This window comes from Lithobates pipiens, unplaced genomic scaffold (genome assembly GCF_037356315.1).
Source record: "Lithobates pipiens isolate NorthernLeopardFrog02 unplaced genomic scaffold, aLitPip1_a1.2 Scaffold_3, whole genome shotgun sequence".
Lineage (NCBI taxonomy): Eukaryota > Metazoa > Chordata > Amphibia > Anura > Ranidae > Lithobates > Lithobates pipiens.
The window spans coordinates 284,747,396-284,764,230 of NW_027507790.1; the positions used below are offsets into that span (position 1 = coordinate 284,747,396).

Sequence of the window (16,835 nt, forward strand, 5' to 3'; positions counted from 1 at the left end):
CGTGCCTTGCCTCCTTGCCTCCGTCCCGTGCCGTGCCTTGCCTCCGTCCCGTGTCGTGCCTTGCCTTGCCTCCGTCCCGTCCCGTGCCGTGCCTTGCCTCCGTCCCGTGCCCTCTTCGTCGGCGCCTCGGCGGCCATTGTAAAATTCAAAAGCCGCGCCTCCGCCTTCGCCTGTGATAGGCGGAACACTGAATTTCCCAGCAGCCTGTGTTCCGCCTATCACGGACATCGTATCATCCTCGTCCGTAGTACGAGGATGATACGATGTCCGTGATAGGCGGAACACAGGCTGCTGGGAAATTCAGTGTTCCGCCTATCACAGGCGAAGGCGGAGCCGGAGGCGCGGCTTTTGAATTATAGAATGGCCGCTGTCTGTCTGCTCGACACGCTGATCGAGCGGGCAGACAGCGATGACTCGAGTATAAGCCGAGGGGGGCACTTTCAGCCTCAAAAAAGAGGCTGAAAATCTCGGCTTATACTCGAGTATATACGGTATATATAATATTATTAAATAGAAAAAAATTCTTTGAATATTAAAATCCACATTAATAAGTCAAATACTAATTAGATTTACAACTGTATATAACCAATTTAAAACTATGCGGAATCCGACAGATACAAATATCATAACATTGTCGCAATGGATGAAGGAGTATGGCTATATTGCAGTGAAGTGATGTAGACTTGCTCTTCGCTCTGCATGTTGCGCGCCTTGTGCTTCTTCAGGAGCATCAGGAAAATACATAATGTGGAATGTATAAGCTCACAGCTAAAAACAAGCCAGGAAAAAAAAGGCAAAATACACGCATTTGGTGTTTACTACAGTGGCGGCTGGTGTGTTTTCGAGTGGCTCCCTGGGACAAAATTACTCAACAGTATACTTGGTTTTCTGGATTGTGAGGGGAGGTTGCTACCTCAGATATATTACTAATTGGGACGATAATTACTGTTACGTGGGGACTCCTCAGTGTGCCTGCTCCTTATATCCCTACAGCTATTATTCAATAGTTTCATAGTAGTTCATAAGGTTGAATAAAGACAAGAGTCCATCCAGTTCAGCCTGACGTTATCTAGTTCACAATGCTGGGATTAGATGAAGAACAGACAGCCAAAGCTGAACCACCAAAGACAAACAGACAGAAATGACCAATTTTATTTGCTGGCTGCCTTTGGTGGTTCAGCTTTGGGTGTCTTCAGCTAATCCCAGCATTGTGAATTAGATAACGCCAGCACACATACCGGCTCCCATAACGCCTATTTTTAGCAATCGTCCCAATTTTTCCTGGATGTGAATTTGAGGCTTCCTCCTACTGTTGGTGACCCCAGTGGCTCCACTGGTCCGGGTGTGGCGATCCTCTTTCTCTGTCATTCTCCTCGGAAGGTGGCAAACACTTTCACTTCTGTGTGGTTTTATGCCTTGTAGCTGAGTACATTGACGCATCTGAATACAGTTTGAATATCCTTGTACCTGTTATATGAGCATCCCAGAAGAAGAATAAAAAAACCCTACTGTCGAAATGCGTCGGATGTCTCATTAATTTATTCTCTCTGGTCAAGGTTTTGAGAACAACTACTATTGAGTTGCATAAAGAAAGTGTATCACCACAGAGTGGTACTGTGGATACTGCTACAGTACTAAGTGCCTCGTCCCAAATTTGTATATACAAAAAAGGGGAAACGCCCAAAAAGGGGGGGGGGGCTCGGACTTTATAGGCACAAAACACTTTAGTATACTAAAAAATTTATTTATTATACAAAAAATATTAAAAGCATTAAAGCACAGCCATGTCTCGAGATCGGGTAATATAACATCAGTATGCAAGTCCTATATATAGATAAACCACACACTTCTGTGATTAATACAATGGTGATCACACCAAATGTATCCAATACACCAATTCATCAACCTAAAGCGGGAGTAAACCCAGTTTTCACAAAACACTTACATTCCCGGCATGCCGGAAATGCTAACTTTCACATTGGTTGTGCCCTCAACCAAACTTTCAAACCATCCAATGGCCGGTGTCATAACTGATCACATGTGCAGCATTATGGCAGTTGAAGAATCATTAGAGGCCAACATGGCGGCTTCCTTGACTGAAAACGATAGAAGGGTTTACTTCCACTTTAATAGTTAAAACTTAATGCTTACAACTGAGTATTCCAACTGTTGGACATTACAATAATAATTACAAACTCTGAGGTGAACTAAATGAAAATGATGCCAAAGCCTGCCTAATAGGAATTGGCACAACAAGACCCAATTAGTCCTCACAAGCTATGGGGGCGTGTAATAGTAAGAAAATTATTATTATGATAAATGGCTCTGGCATAATTTTCATTTAGTTCACCTCAGAGTTTGTAATTATTATTGTAACGTGTCTCATTATGTTGGAGTAATTCTATATATTTCTTTGAATTTGTAATGTTTTCCCAGTGAGTCCGTCTCTCTGAAGCTCCAACAATTGTAATACTCAGTTATAAGCATTAAGTTTAACCCGTTAATTTGATGTGTTGGATACTTTTGGTGTGATCACCGTTGTAATAATCACGAGAAGTGTGTGGTTTATCTATCTATCGGTCTTTCATACTGATGTTATATTACCTGATCTCGAGACATGGCTGTGCTTTAATGTTTTTAATATTTTTTGTATAATACATTTTTTATTATACTAAAGTATTTTGTGCCTATAAAGTCCGAGCCCCTCCCTCCTTTTTGAGTTTTTCCCCTTTTTTTTTTATATACTATTGAGTTGACTTTTTTATTATTCTATTTTCAGTCTTTTTTTGATATGTAAAAAAGTAAAATTTTGTAGTTTGTGTTGAGAGTTCATATTGTCTGCTGTGCCTATAATAGCCCCCTTTATATTGGAGGGTCCTCTTGTTTCTACTCCGATTGGGATAATGACTCCCCTCGGCTCTCTACCATACATCTACTTCAAATGAAAACTATACATTAGTTAGGTTTGCCAGATCATATTATTTTGAGTAAAAAAAAATAAAGTTGCTTCTCCTGAGCCCCCAATGCATCCAAAATCCTAGATAAAAATCGAATGGCCTCTAGGTTCGGGATCATTGCGGGTGTTTTCCCTCGTTCACACTGAACGCGGGTTTGAAATTGTGGGAGTTCAGCTGAACTTGCGTGATTTCAAACCCACATTTCAGTGCGAGTTCAGGGGAGTGATTTGAAAGACTTCTCTGCGGGTTTTTGCACAAATGTCTATTGAAATCACCTCCCGAAGTCGCCAAAAGGGGTGCAGGAACTACTTTTGGAAATCACTTTGGCGCAGGAAAGCCAGCGGCGCAACGATTTGGACAGTGCCATTGCCAGCAATAGGCTGTGATTTAGCATGCGATTTGATATGTCAAATTGTGCCGATTTGAACAGAGGCCAACAGTCAGATCAACACTTATTGCTCCAGGATAAGATAATGTGCAAAGCACAGCAGAGCCCGATTCTGTGTAATGAGCTAATTAATATGGCTCCACCCATCTACATACATAATTACAAACTTTACATGGAAACAAAGCTTTTAAAGCTCTTCTCTGATCTATATTCAAATTTCTTATATTAATTTCCACTTGAATTTTTCTTTTTTTTTTTCTAGCCTACTCCTATTAATCTGAACAACTTTGAAGTATCTAAACATACTTTTTGAAGAATCCCACACATTTGCTTACTTGAATTCTGTGATACGTATTCACTATGCTCTGTAAGTAGGCACTGCTGTGTCAAATTTTACAGAACCTTCCTCCTGAACTACATTGGAGCTAAGATGAAAGTTTTAGGAGGTGCAGTCAAAACAGGAAGCAAGGTACCATGGACCATGTAGTCCTTAGAAATGTAAAGTAAACCACAGAGGAGAAGCTGCAAAAAACGCAGGGAATCCAGGAAGTTGTTTAAAGAGATGGCCAGTATACAGGCAGCACTCATAACATGAGATGTAAGTTTATATTGGATTGTGAATTATAACTATTGTTTGTAATACTGTTACCATGCTGGTGTTCTAAAATGAAAGTGTAAGCTGCAGAGCTCCTTTAAAAAGATAAAACACACCAATAAGTTTACTTACGTTGAACTGATTCTCTTTCTCACTTTAATCCTCAAATATATAGAAAAGGCTTTAGGTGCCCCTTTAAAAAAGACTTTCAAACATATTTTCACATTTATATATCATTGTAGCTTATTTACTTGCAGTGCCTTGAAAAAGTATTCATACCCCTTGAAATTTTCCACATTTTGTCATGTTACAACCAAAAATGTATATGTATTTTATTGGGATTTTTATGTCATAGAACAACACAAAGTGGCACCTAATTGTGAAGTGGAAGGAGAATGATTGATTGTTTTTAAATTTTTATTTTTGGAAAAAAATATACGTAAAACGTCTGGGATTCATTTGTATTCAGCCCCCTTTACTCCGATACCCCTAACTAAAATCTAGTGGAGCCAATTGCCTTCAGAAGTCACCTCATTAGTAAATGGAGTCCACCTGTGTGTAATTTAATCTCAATATAAATACAGCTGTTCTGTGAAGCCATCAGAGGTTTCTTAGAAAACCTTAGGCCTCATTCCCACAAGGTGGATCCGCTTCCACGGAGTCCACCAGCTCAACCGGAGATCTCTCCATTAATTTCCTCTGAGCCGGCGGATGACAGGTCCCTCTCTGCTCACTGAGCAGGCGGGGGGGGGGGGGGGGGGGCTTGTGGAGCGCTGCTGGTTTCTATGGAGAGATTGGATAAAAACGTCCGTTTTCATCAGATCTCACCAGATTCGGACGTAGGGCCATCTGTCTGCTTTTGGCGGATCAGACCGGGTCGGATGTCAGCGGACATGTCACCTCTGACATCCGTCGCTCCATAGACCAGCATGGAGCACCCGTTCAGGTCCGCCATCAAAACTGACAGACTGACCTGAACGGTCTGACAGTGTGAAAGGGGCCTAAGTGAACAAACCATCATGAAGGCCAAGGAAAACACCAGATAGGTCAGGGATGAAGTTGTAGAGAAGTTTAAAGCAGGGTTAGGTTTAAAAAAAAAAGAAAGAAAAGCTTTGAACATCTCATTTCATTAATCAGAGAAGAGCCAAGAGGTCCATGGTAACTCTGGAGGAGCTGCAGAGATCCACAGCTCAGGGGGGAGAATCTGTCCACAGGACAACTATTAGTCGTCTCTCCACAAATCTGCCCTTTATGGAAGAGTGACAAGAAGAAAGCCATAAGAAGTCCTGTTTGCAGTTTACGAGAAGCCATGTGGGGGACACAGCAAACATGTGGAAGAAGGTGATCTGGTCAGTAAGACCAAATTTGAAGTTTTTGGCCTAAAAGCAAATTGCTATGTGTGGCAAAAAACTAACACTACACATCACCCTGAACACACCATCCCCACTGTGAAACATGGTGGTGGCAGCAGGGACAGGGAAGCTGGTCAGAGTTGATGGGAAGATGGATGGAGACAAATACAGGACATCTTGGAAGAAAATCTGTTAGAGTCTGCAAAAGACTTGAGACCGGGACGGAGGTTCCCCTTCCAGCAGGACAACAACCCGAAACATCCAGCCAGAGCTACAATGGAATGGTTTTAGATCAGTGGTTCTCAACCCGGTCCTCAAATACCCCCAACATGCCATGTTTTGGGAATTTCTCTTAGATAAAACAGCTGTCCATAATACCAAACCATTGACTGATTCAAAGCACCTGTTCAAGATAAAAGAAAACCTGCAAACATGGCCTGTTGGGGGTACTTGAGGACAGGGTTGAGAACCATATCCATGTGTTAGAATGGCCCAGCCAAAGTTCAGACCTAAATCCAATTTAGAATCTGTGATAAGACTTGAAAATTGCTGTTCAGATGTTCACCATCCAATGACAGAGCTTGAGATATTTTACAAAGAAGAATGGGCAGAAATGTCCTCTCTATATGTGCAAAGCTGGTAGAGACACCCCCAAAAAGACTAAGAGCTGTAATTGCAGCGAAAGGAGGTTCTACAAAGTATTGACTCCGGGGGGGCTGAATACAAATACCCCTCCCCCACACTTTTCACATATTTATCTGTAAAAAATATTGAAAACCATTTATCATTTTCCTTCCACGTCACATTTATGTGCCACTTTGTGTTGGTCTATCACATAAAATCTCAATACTTACCTTTTTGGTTCCAACGTGACAAAATGTGGCAAATTTCAAGGGGTATGAATACTTTTTCAAAGCACTGTAATTATGAGTGTTACCGAGTTTTTTGCTGCTTTTTGCATTGTGCAAAATCATAGTGGGGATTCCGCTTTAAGTTTTGACCTAATTTTCAAAATCTCATCTCTAAGGAAAATGTGAATGAGAGAGAACATTTGCTGTGCTTATGTGATGGTGTCCATTTATATAACATTTAGATGAAAGAAACACCCATATTAGGCTACAGTGCAGTCATTATTGCTATTACTTAATGCTTTTTAGAGAACATAATGGGCAGGAGAAGATGATATTAAACAAATTCCTGCAAATGTAATATTCTTTCACTTAATATTTTACAGCTTGAAAATGTGAGGTTGCTGTTTTCCATGGCATCATTTGCACAACCCTAAAACAAAAATATGACCCTGTGAACATCAGCAGGTAGCAAACGGCCACTGCAAGCCTTGTGCTTCTCAATGGAACTTCTATGTATGCTGTCTGTGGGCTTAAAGAAACCTGTGCAGAGATGATAATGCAGGCTGCCATTGCTGACAACCTTATAAAATACTAATTGCCTGGCTGTCTTTTACTTTTAGAGTCGCTCACTTGGAAAAAAAAACATAGAGTAGAAAGCAATGCTGAGGGCTAATATCGAAAAACCAGGCAACTAGCATATTCTAAAGAGGAGGTCACAAATGGCTGCATCTGTCTTCTCCCAGTGCAAGCCTACTTAAACTGAAGTCCTGCAGACCATACCTACTACGTGCTTCCTTAGTCGTGTAATAGGATCACACTTTTGGTTCTCTTGGGGGATGCCAGTGGCAAAAATATCCTAATATCTGAATTTTCAGATTTATCTGCATGCCACAGCCAGTCAAAAATGTCCTCACCCTGCCATTGTGTTTCATTATTGAGATTGCACGCAGGAGAAATGAGACTCTGGGCAGGCTTTCACTTCATCTGGGTGATCTTATAGCTGGAATCTCCCAATCGATGTAAAAAGTCAGGGGAGCCAGCTTCACCCATCAGCTGCCACCTGTGCCTGAAATGCCTGTTGTGGGTGGACTGATGGTCTACATATCCATGCTGATACACAGGCTTTTAGCAACATAACAGCTCAGTGGTTAGGCCTAGTCTTGCAGCAATGGTGTGCAGACCCCACTAGGAAATGCATAAACGTTGTATGTTCACCGTGTGCTTGTGGGCATTTACTCCCATATCTGCACTGACTTATGTGAGTGTGGTTGTGCTTTCTATTGTCTTTTCCTGGTCTTTGAATCCCTACAAATGTGATCAGGTGATCGATCTGCCAAAAAAAGATTAATGTTGCATGTGCTTGGGTGATCATCTGCCCTGGATCTTTCTATCCTGAGTGCATTCAACCTTCTGTATCTGAGAGGCCCATTACTGAGCCCCTGTCCTGCTGTTGGTGAATAATGGAGAAGAGTGCGTTCACTATTTGCTTACAACTTATTTCACAGCAATGTTATTGATTGGCAAAGACTTACGCCGGCCATACAGGATGCAAATTTCTTTCCTGTAACCAAGGGTCCGGGGGGAAGCTGACCTGCTGGAAGAAGACCGTGATTATTGCGAGCAGCTACAGCATCTACTAGCAATAATCACAAAAGAATCCGGCAGGCTGGTTGTACCCAAGTTGATCGATCGATCAACTTGGTACATTTAGCCTGCCTATTAACAGTTGGTATCTCGGCCAGTTCCTGTTGAACCAGGGGAGATCCGAACCATGCGTGGCCGGCCTTCATTTTTGTATTTTTTTTTTTTTTTGCTGTTCATTAGACAATCCTCAAGAATCGTGCTCACGATCGTGACTAAAGTGTTTCACAATTCTATCTATGCAAAGAATTCTCTCTGCTCTTCTGAAGCCATCAAAAGAAAGGAAGAGAAAAAACAGTCAGTCTGCCAAGAATCCAAACATTCTTTATCAGTGGAACTTAAGTGTAAACATTGTAACAATTTGTCAATGGAATAGACTTTGTGTGTAAGTGAAAAAAGTTTAACCAATTAAACACTGAACCTTTTTCTGACATTTGGTGGTTTCAAGTTAAAATCATTTTTTTTTTTGCTAGAAAATTACTTAGAATCCCCAAACATTATATATATTTTTTTTAGTAGACACCCTAAAGAATAAAATGGTGGTTGTTGCAATATTTTATGTCGCACTGTATTTGCGCAGCGGTCTTTCAAATGCAATTTAAAAAAAAAAAAATGAATGGAAAAAAAATAACCAGTAAAATTAGCCCTTTTTTTTGCATAATGTGAAAGATTTTACATTGCAAGAATCGTGATCTTTTTATTCTAAGGAAAAAAATTGTTATTCTAATTTTGTCCAGAATGGTGCAGCTCTACTGTTTGTTGTATATTTAGTTACCATACAGTATTTTATTAGCGCCGCACTTTATAGTATTCACTAAAACAAACTGGTAGGTGAACTGGCCTCCAACCCAAAATAACTAAATGTGTATCTTAGAGCTGCACAATTAATCGTTAAACAAATTGTGATCCCGGCAGTTTGCCAAGTTTTTAAAATGAAACGTAAATAACTTTCTTAGATCAAATGGAAATTTCTGTGTGTATAGAAAAAAATCCAAGCAGACTGCCAAGTTTTTAAACAATGTGTAAATGCAGGAAGTTTAATCACTTAAAGTCTAAATCTTTTTCTGACACTTGTTTCTTAAGTTCAAATCAATATTTTTTACTAAAAAATTACTTGGAACCCCCAAACATTATATATATTTTAGCAGAGACCCTAGGGAATAAAATGTCAATTGTGGCAATATTTTGTCACACTGTATTTGCTCAGCGTTTTTTCAAATGCAATTTTTTGGGAAAACATACACTTCAATGAATAAAAAACAAAACAAACAAAAAAAAAAACAGTAGTTAGCCCATTTTTTTTTGTTTTAAAATGTGAAAGATTGTTACACCGCGAGAATCATGAGAGAATAGTGATTCTCATTTTAGCCAGAATCGTGCAGCTCTAGTGTATCTAAATAACTGTAGCGGGATCATTTTTGTTTGTATTCTCCCTGGTAGACTGGACTGATGCAACCAAATCATTGTTCTTTGTAAAAGCAATAATGAATATGTTGGCTGTCTGCAAATCAATAAAATGCTTACTACAGTTGCTGGATTTGGCCTTTTTTGTAATCCGCTATTTGTTATTTGAACAAAAAGTTCAATTTGTAGATACTGTAGATTTCATCAAAACATTGTATACATTTGAAAAGGAAAAGAGATTCTGGTCTGTAGGATCATAAAAAGAACTCGTATTGCAGGGGAGAAAAAAATGTAAAACAAAATTCTTTATTCATCCTCTTCCCCTTCTTTCCTTTGGTAGGCGGGAGGGAATGTAAAACAGTTCAATCTCTACTTTGTTCCTGGTCACCTTAATATGATAAGCAGAGACACAACATTTTCAATAAGACTCTCAGTCTTGGTACCCATAAATAAGGTAACATTAGCATGTTGTTACAGAAATGATATGTAATGGTATCTTACCGGTTCTAAACAACCTAGTCTTCAGAATATTATGCATATGTAACATTTTTATTAATTTGGCTATATCATCAAGGTATAGAGCAGCTTTTTATTGTATAGGTGTTTTTTGAGTCTGGACATAATGAAGATTGTCCCTCTGACTCATCACAATAGTCTATTTTAGTCTATCAAGTAGGGCAAGCATAGGGGAATCTAGCCACTGAGCCCCGAGCTTGTAAACTTTTGGTGGGAACCCTTTTGCGCTGATACATAAGCTTTTCCCTCTCCAAAATGGTATTGATGGAGGTTTTCCATGAACAGAACGTGGGAAGGGGAGACCCATTTTTTCACAATCAGTTTTCATGCTAAGAAAAGCAATCTTGTGATTGGTAGTTGCAAGGATTCAGGAACAAGAGATTTGGGCAGGATACGTAGTATGGCTATGCAAGGGTCTAATGGTAATTGTGTTGAGTAGAACATGTTCAGAATATTATGCAGATGTAGAATTTTTATTAAGTTGGAGTGTTCATGTTCAGCGTTTGGAAAATGGATTCCCAGTAGCTGAACAATTTTAAACATCTCCAAAGTATGTGTATGAGGCTTTCTTCCATGAACCCAGCAGATTCATTTTTTTGGGGGGTGGGGGGGGTGGTATACCCTGTGAAAGAGGAACAATTGGGCTTGTTTTTGGGTTGATGATAGCGATACTAAGAGTCGTATTTCTAGTATATTTTCCTACTGTTCTGAGTCAAGTGGTAAAACATCCTTTCGCCAACCCACAGTACATTGCAATGGTGAAGGGATACTTTTCATTTTGCCATATGTGATTGTAGAGCGTGTTGTAGCTGTTGGAGAAAAAGTATGTCTTGTGAGAGAAAACTCTTCCTGTAGGGTTTGGTAAGTTTTCAGGGTATCAGATGAGGCCTTTTTAGGGGATACGGGGGAGTAAAAGCACTAGGGATGGAATTTCTTTTTTTGGAATAATAAAGTAACTTGTGTCTCCCATACAGGATCTGGAGGCCCTTTCCCAGGAGATTGTCCGCCTCAGCAAGGAATGTGTAACCGCCGCACATGAGAGCCCCACCACTGGCTTGGCAAGCTGAAGTCTGGACTCCAGCAATGTTAAAACCATCTCTAATATTGAACTCTTCTATCCATCTCCATTCAGTTCACCTGTAAAGGGCACATTTCCCCCAGTTTTAGTTTGAATCCACCCTCTGTGCTCATGCATTCCTCATGTTTGTGTGTCTTCATTTTAAAGTTAGTCGTCTTAAAAAGGATTTTCTTTTTGTACGGTGAGGGTGGTGATGGCACACTACTTCAGGTTACAATGTACAGAAGAATTTGCACAGATCTCATCTGAATACTGAAGAGATATACATATATATATATATATATATATTGGGAGAAATTGTTCCTGGTGTTTCTTTATTCTTTTAGTTGTGTTTTTTTTGTTCATTTTTTTCTGCTTTTGGCTGCCCTTCATAAATGTTTTTTTGCTGGTCTTTTTACATGATCTTATGCTGTGTGTCCAAAATATCCAGAACCACTGGGCAATGACAGCCTTCAAATCATCTTAATTGCACTGTCTATCCTTCCTACAGCTTTCTGATTTAATGCAGAACTGCCATATCATCATTCAACAACTATGTCACAATGCAGTATACCTGTGTGAAAAGCCTCAGGCAGAAGCCTTTCTTCTCTGACTCCTGGACTTGAAGCTACTTCCATCTTCATCATGAGAAGGAGTAGAAACATGGGAGATGTTGTGAAGATGGGACTTTCGAGGCACAACATTTTACAAAAATGCAACATGTATATAAATTTGCACTTTTCACAAATACCATAAAAACCCCAAAAATTGAAAATGACTATTATGATACATCCTTTCCAAAGGTACTGATTTTCTATGGCCCAACGCATTTCCTGGACATAGTCCACTTCTTCAGAAGCTGTCAGTATCTTTGTGTACATAGAATAATATACATGAAATACATAATTAATACATTCATTGTCTATAATCAGTGTTTCTCAACCTTTATTTGGTGAAGGCAAAATCTCGAGGAACCCCAAAATCTCGAGGAAACCCATTCTAAAGTGTAAAAAGCAAAAAAAAGCCAACAGTTTTACATAACGCAGTAACCTCCACACACGAGATACCCCATTTTACAGGTTACTTATTCTTCCAAAGCAAATACACCTTTGCACACTTGCACTGACTAGTACTCCAATGTTTCTCTTCTCCCTCAGTTTCCCTCCATCTCTCAGCTAATGTGACCCCAATGCTGACAGAGAGGGGGAGAGGTAAACAAGGATGCTGTACCTGTATATGATGTCCTCCTTAATATCTGATGACATCATTGGTTGTTAGGAAGCTGGCGCCTGGAAGGTTCTAATGGTGCACAATGAAAACCTGTGGGTTTGTGTAACTAAAAGGCCGGCTTGACCCACCCACTGGCTTGTAAACAATTTTGGGACAATTTTTAGGCTTTTTGCCAAGGCAGCCCTGAAGAAATCTGAAGGCACCCTGGTTGAAAATGGCTGGTCTATATCATTCCATTGTATACCCATAAGTGGTCATCCCAGATAGACTGTCTAAGTAAGGGGAGAAATATTAGCACCCGGGGTATACAATAGGATGATATAGACGATGCATGAATGTATTAATTAGGTTATTTCATTTAGATTATTTTCTGTACACAAAGATACGAATGGCTCCTGAATACGTAGACTATGTCCAGGAAACGTGTTTGGCCATAGAAAATCATTACCTTTGGAAAGGATATATCATGATATTAATGTAATTTAAACTTTTATTGTTTTTATGGTATTTTGTAAAAAAAAAAAAAAAAAGTGGCGTTTTCTATGTATATATTATACATGTAATAAAAATTTGCATTTTATGTAAAATGTTGTGCCTAAAAGTCCTATCTTCACAAGGTTTATATTGTTATAGGGATGTGGCACTTAATATATTTTAACCTCTTTTATGAGAAGAAATGGGTTAAAGGGTATATACAGTATATCATGAGCATAATGAGAATGCTAGTTCCCTGGGTCTCATCCTAATGCTTTGGCTTCAGTTATGTCACTGACCCAAAAGAAATAAAGAGATGGGGATCACATGTATGCAGTGTGACTGTTCTGGGTTTGTGACTTAGGCCGGGTTCACACCAATGCATTTTTTTTGTGCATTTTCAGTTTTGAAGAAACGCACTGCAGTCCATTTATCATGGTTTCCTATGGATGTAGTTCACATCTGTGCATTTTATGGAAAGGGCCAGGGACTTTTTTTTTCTGTTTTTTGGTTCCATAGTCTTCAATGGATGAAAAGCATGTATAACATGCAACTACCATGTTTAGAAGGAGGCCGGCATCGACGGCCCCAAAATTCTGTCACTTTAAGCTTTACTGCCTGAAAACCACATGTATGCAGTGAAAGGATGAGAACACTAAGCATTAGGGGCTGGTCCAGATGAAAAATCTTTATTTCTCACTATAGGAGGGTCTTTCAAAAGTTGACAGCCAACATAACAATGCACAAATCTCTCTTCATCGGGGCTTAGTTTTATTGTACAGGGGGAATCTAAGTGAGTTTGATTTATTTGTGGTAAGAAGCTCACCGACTAGCTGCCGTGAAACTTATGTATGTCCTAGAAGTTGGGAATTTCAGCTTCCTTGTGAGGCTTCTGCTTAGTGACCAATTTACTAAAATGTGTATTGCTTATCTAGCTAAATAACGTTTGACCTCACCGGGGACCTTCCCCAAACATGCTGCTGCAGTAAAATTAAGCTTGTAGATGTTAGGTACTCCACCCATTTCATTCCTTAAATATCGAATTAAAGGAAAGAAAATCTCTTGATTTCCCCATCAACACAGTGTTGTGGGGGGAATCCCTTCCACTGTGCTATTGTATTGTGACATTGATAGATTGACTTCAGTAAAACCAGCCTGCCTATAGATGGATTGAAATTCGTACAATTCCTGCTGAACCAGAGGAATTTTGATCCATCTAAGTCTTTCCAAAATGTCTATGCTGCATATCATTCTGCAGGACAGTGTGATTTATTTGTGCTTAGAATAATGATTTAGGAAGGAGAGGCCATACATTATACAATTTTCTTGTACAATTTTCCTTTTGATTTAACAAAACCATTTAATATGAGGGCAAACCTAAACACTTTCAATTTGCATGCAATCAGGCAGGCCCTTGCGCTACATGGTTGAATGTAAATCTAATGCCGCGCACACACGACTGGACTTTTCGACAGACTAGGCCCGACGGTCTTCCTGACAGACTTTGAGCCAAGTTTCTGACGGACTTTCCGAATGAACGGATTTGGCCACACACAAGCACACAAGTCCAATGGATTTGAACGTGATGGCATACGACCGGACTACAATAAGGAAGTTCATAGCCAGTAGCCAATAGCTGCCCTAGCGTTGGTTTTTGTCCGCCGGACTAGCATACACACGAACGGATTTTACGACCGGATTTTTTATTTCTAGGTCTGTCTGACTTTTGGGGAAAAAAAAGTCAGCTGGAGTCCACACACGATCGTATTATCCAACAGATTCATTCCATCGAAGTCTGGTCATGTGTATGCAGCATTAAGGAAAGTTAATAAGATATTGTATAATGTATGGCCAGTGTAAGCCTTTGTGTGTCGGCAGCAGACCTTGTATATCATATATCCATGCACAAGGACAAATGTACAACGTGCAGCTAAGGTATAACCTGGAAAAAGTGCTGCCCCTGACTGCCAATCGGCAGCTCTAATTTTTGGGGTTCTTCTATTTTTGCTTTTTTTAAATCATACTTACCTAAGTGGATGCTTCATCAGTCAGTCCCCGCCAGCTCTAAAACTGAGCGATCAAAGACCGCTGATCGCTCGGTTCTCAGTGCTCCGTCAGCAGGGAGCTGGTGACAGTCACTGGCTCTCTGCTCTGTCCCCCCCACTGGAACGCTGAGCTGTGGAGGGGTGGGCGTGTCTGGCTCAGGCTCTCAGCAGCTCGCTTAGAGGCTGAGCCGTGTGCCAGTGTTCTGCCAAAAACTGTCCCCCCCCCCCCCCCATTGGATAGTGTCTGCCTCGTATTGTGCAGGCGCAGCTCTTACACAGTACGGAGGACAAGGAGACTCCAAAAGTCTCCGAAGATGAGGGGCGCCTGTGCCCTGAGTCCAGGTTGAAGCCCCACCATCCAAGTGGACATAAGGTAACACTTAGTAACAGGGCCCTTCGCCACGCTTCGGGCACGGCCTCGCTTCGCTCTGCAATTTCTTATTCTAACTCTATGTCCACTTGGATGGTGGGGCTTGAATCTGCACTCAGTGCGCAGGCGCCGTTGATCTTCTGAGACTTTCGGCGTCTCCTTGTCTTCCGTACTGCGCAAGCACAGTACAAGGCGGACACTATCCGGGGGACAGTATTGGACACAACACCGGTCCAGGCATCTGGGTGGATCCCGGCCATATGGTCGCGATCTTTCCCCAGCCCAGACCGGCTCTGTGACATCAGCCAACAGCAAGCTCTCTGCTGAAAATTGGTCAAAGGAGTGCAGAACGAACTGCACTCCTGTGATCCACAGCTTTGGCTGTGCTTCTCCTTTAAGGCTTGACCCCCCCCCCCCAACACCAGCCTATATTTGTGTTCACTTCTCGCCCACAGCATTCCTTGTGCCATTCCTGGTACCTCTGGGTATGGGACACTCATTAATGTGACTGGCTGCTCAGACTAACAGTGCCATCCCATGGGGTGGGAAGATGGTCCCCAGTCTTGCGAAAACTCCAGCGGGATTAACTTGTATTTTACACAGGGAAGTATAGGCCCGACCTGGGGGTGGAATTTGAAGTGAACTTGTTGCTTTGCCCTACATAGGAAAAGCCTAGGTTCACCTAAAGCTTGTAATAAGAAGGACATGACTGGGAAGATGAGGAAGGTAGGAACAGAGGTCCATGAAGACAATGTCCTATGATGGACCCCATATAGTCCTATAGCAATTGTCTCTCTGCAGGAGGTACTTTTGTCTGAAAAATTATATCCAAAATAATTCCTTGCCTTGCAGAAAACTGATGAATAACATATTTCAAAAGGCACAGATCATCTTGTGACATAACAGTGTAATATGCCCATGAGCTTCAGATACTGTATATTGGATTATGTAATGTAACGGTGCATTTCATATACATTACAGATTGCTCTATTATATATATATATATAATGGCATGGTGCATTAAGTATATAAATAGTAGAACAATCTGTGATATATTTAGTGCACCATGACCCGTAAAATGACTTGTATATATCTATTTGTATGTGAATTTGTGTAGCTATATAAAGCGGACCATTGCTGTACACTGGAGACGATGCCGAGGCCTGTGACAGATTTCTGTTAATAAATGCTTCTCTTCACACATAACGTCCTTTGTAAACCATGGTGTGGACAGGCATTGATTTGACGAGAAGAGTGTGTTTGAGAGGCGTTGTGGGTTTTGCAGCTGGCAGTGGAAGTCGCAGGAAGGATGCGCGCCAAAACAGCCATACAACGAAACCACGCATGCCCCCTGCCAGCGCAGGAATACAACATGTATGTAACTGGAAATAAATAAAGTATTCAAAATTCAACCTGTTGTTGTTTCATATGTTAAGATTTGTCTCTTACATCTAAATACATGAAATGTAGCTCTAATATATTAACAGTGCTTTAGTGCTGTGCAGTAAACCGTAAGTGATTCGGAGAGGAATTGCACCGCATTCATGTTCAAATCACGTGAGATTCTTTGCCGTGTGATTTGAGCTCATTCATTTTGTATGGCTCAAATCGCATCGCACCCACACAAAAAAGATGCATGCACCTATTTTGCCGCACTGGAAAAATGCGATCCGATTTCAGTCAGTCGCACTGCTTTTCAACTGCTTACCGACCAGCCGCAGTCATTATACTGAGGCAGGTTGGCACGGCCGAGCTATAGGGGGCACGACACTGGAGCCGATGCGCATGGCCAGTGGCCGCGATGTCCACCCGCGATCGCTCCTCAGAGATCTAGAACAGGGATCTGTCAATGTAAATAGACAGATCCCCGTTTTCTCAGGGGAGTAGAGTGAGATCTGCTGTTCCTAGTGAACAGGAACAGCGATCTGTCTCTTCTCCCTGTCAGTCCACTGCCC

General features: G+C 41.0%; 1 protein-coding gene across 3 annotated transcripts in view; it reads left to right on the top strand.

Moving 5' to 3' along the window:
• Window positions 1-16,292, top strand: part of LOC143941212 (GRIP1-associated protein 1-like) — a 146,188-nt gene extending 129,896 nt beyond the window's left edge. For all 3 annotated transcript variants that reach the window (XM_077463255.1, XM_077463257.1, XM_077463256.1), the window contains one exon: window positions 10,679-16,292. In XM_077463255.1, coding sequence (XP_077319381.1) covers window positions 10,679-10,771 — 93 coding nt within the window. In that variant the 3' untranslated portion in view covers window positions 10,772-16,292. The remainder of the gene's footprint in view (window positions 1-10,678) is intronic.
• The last annotated feature ends 543 nt before the right edge of the window (window positions 16,293-16,835 follow it).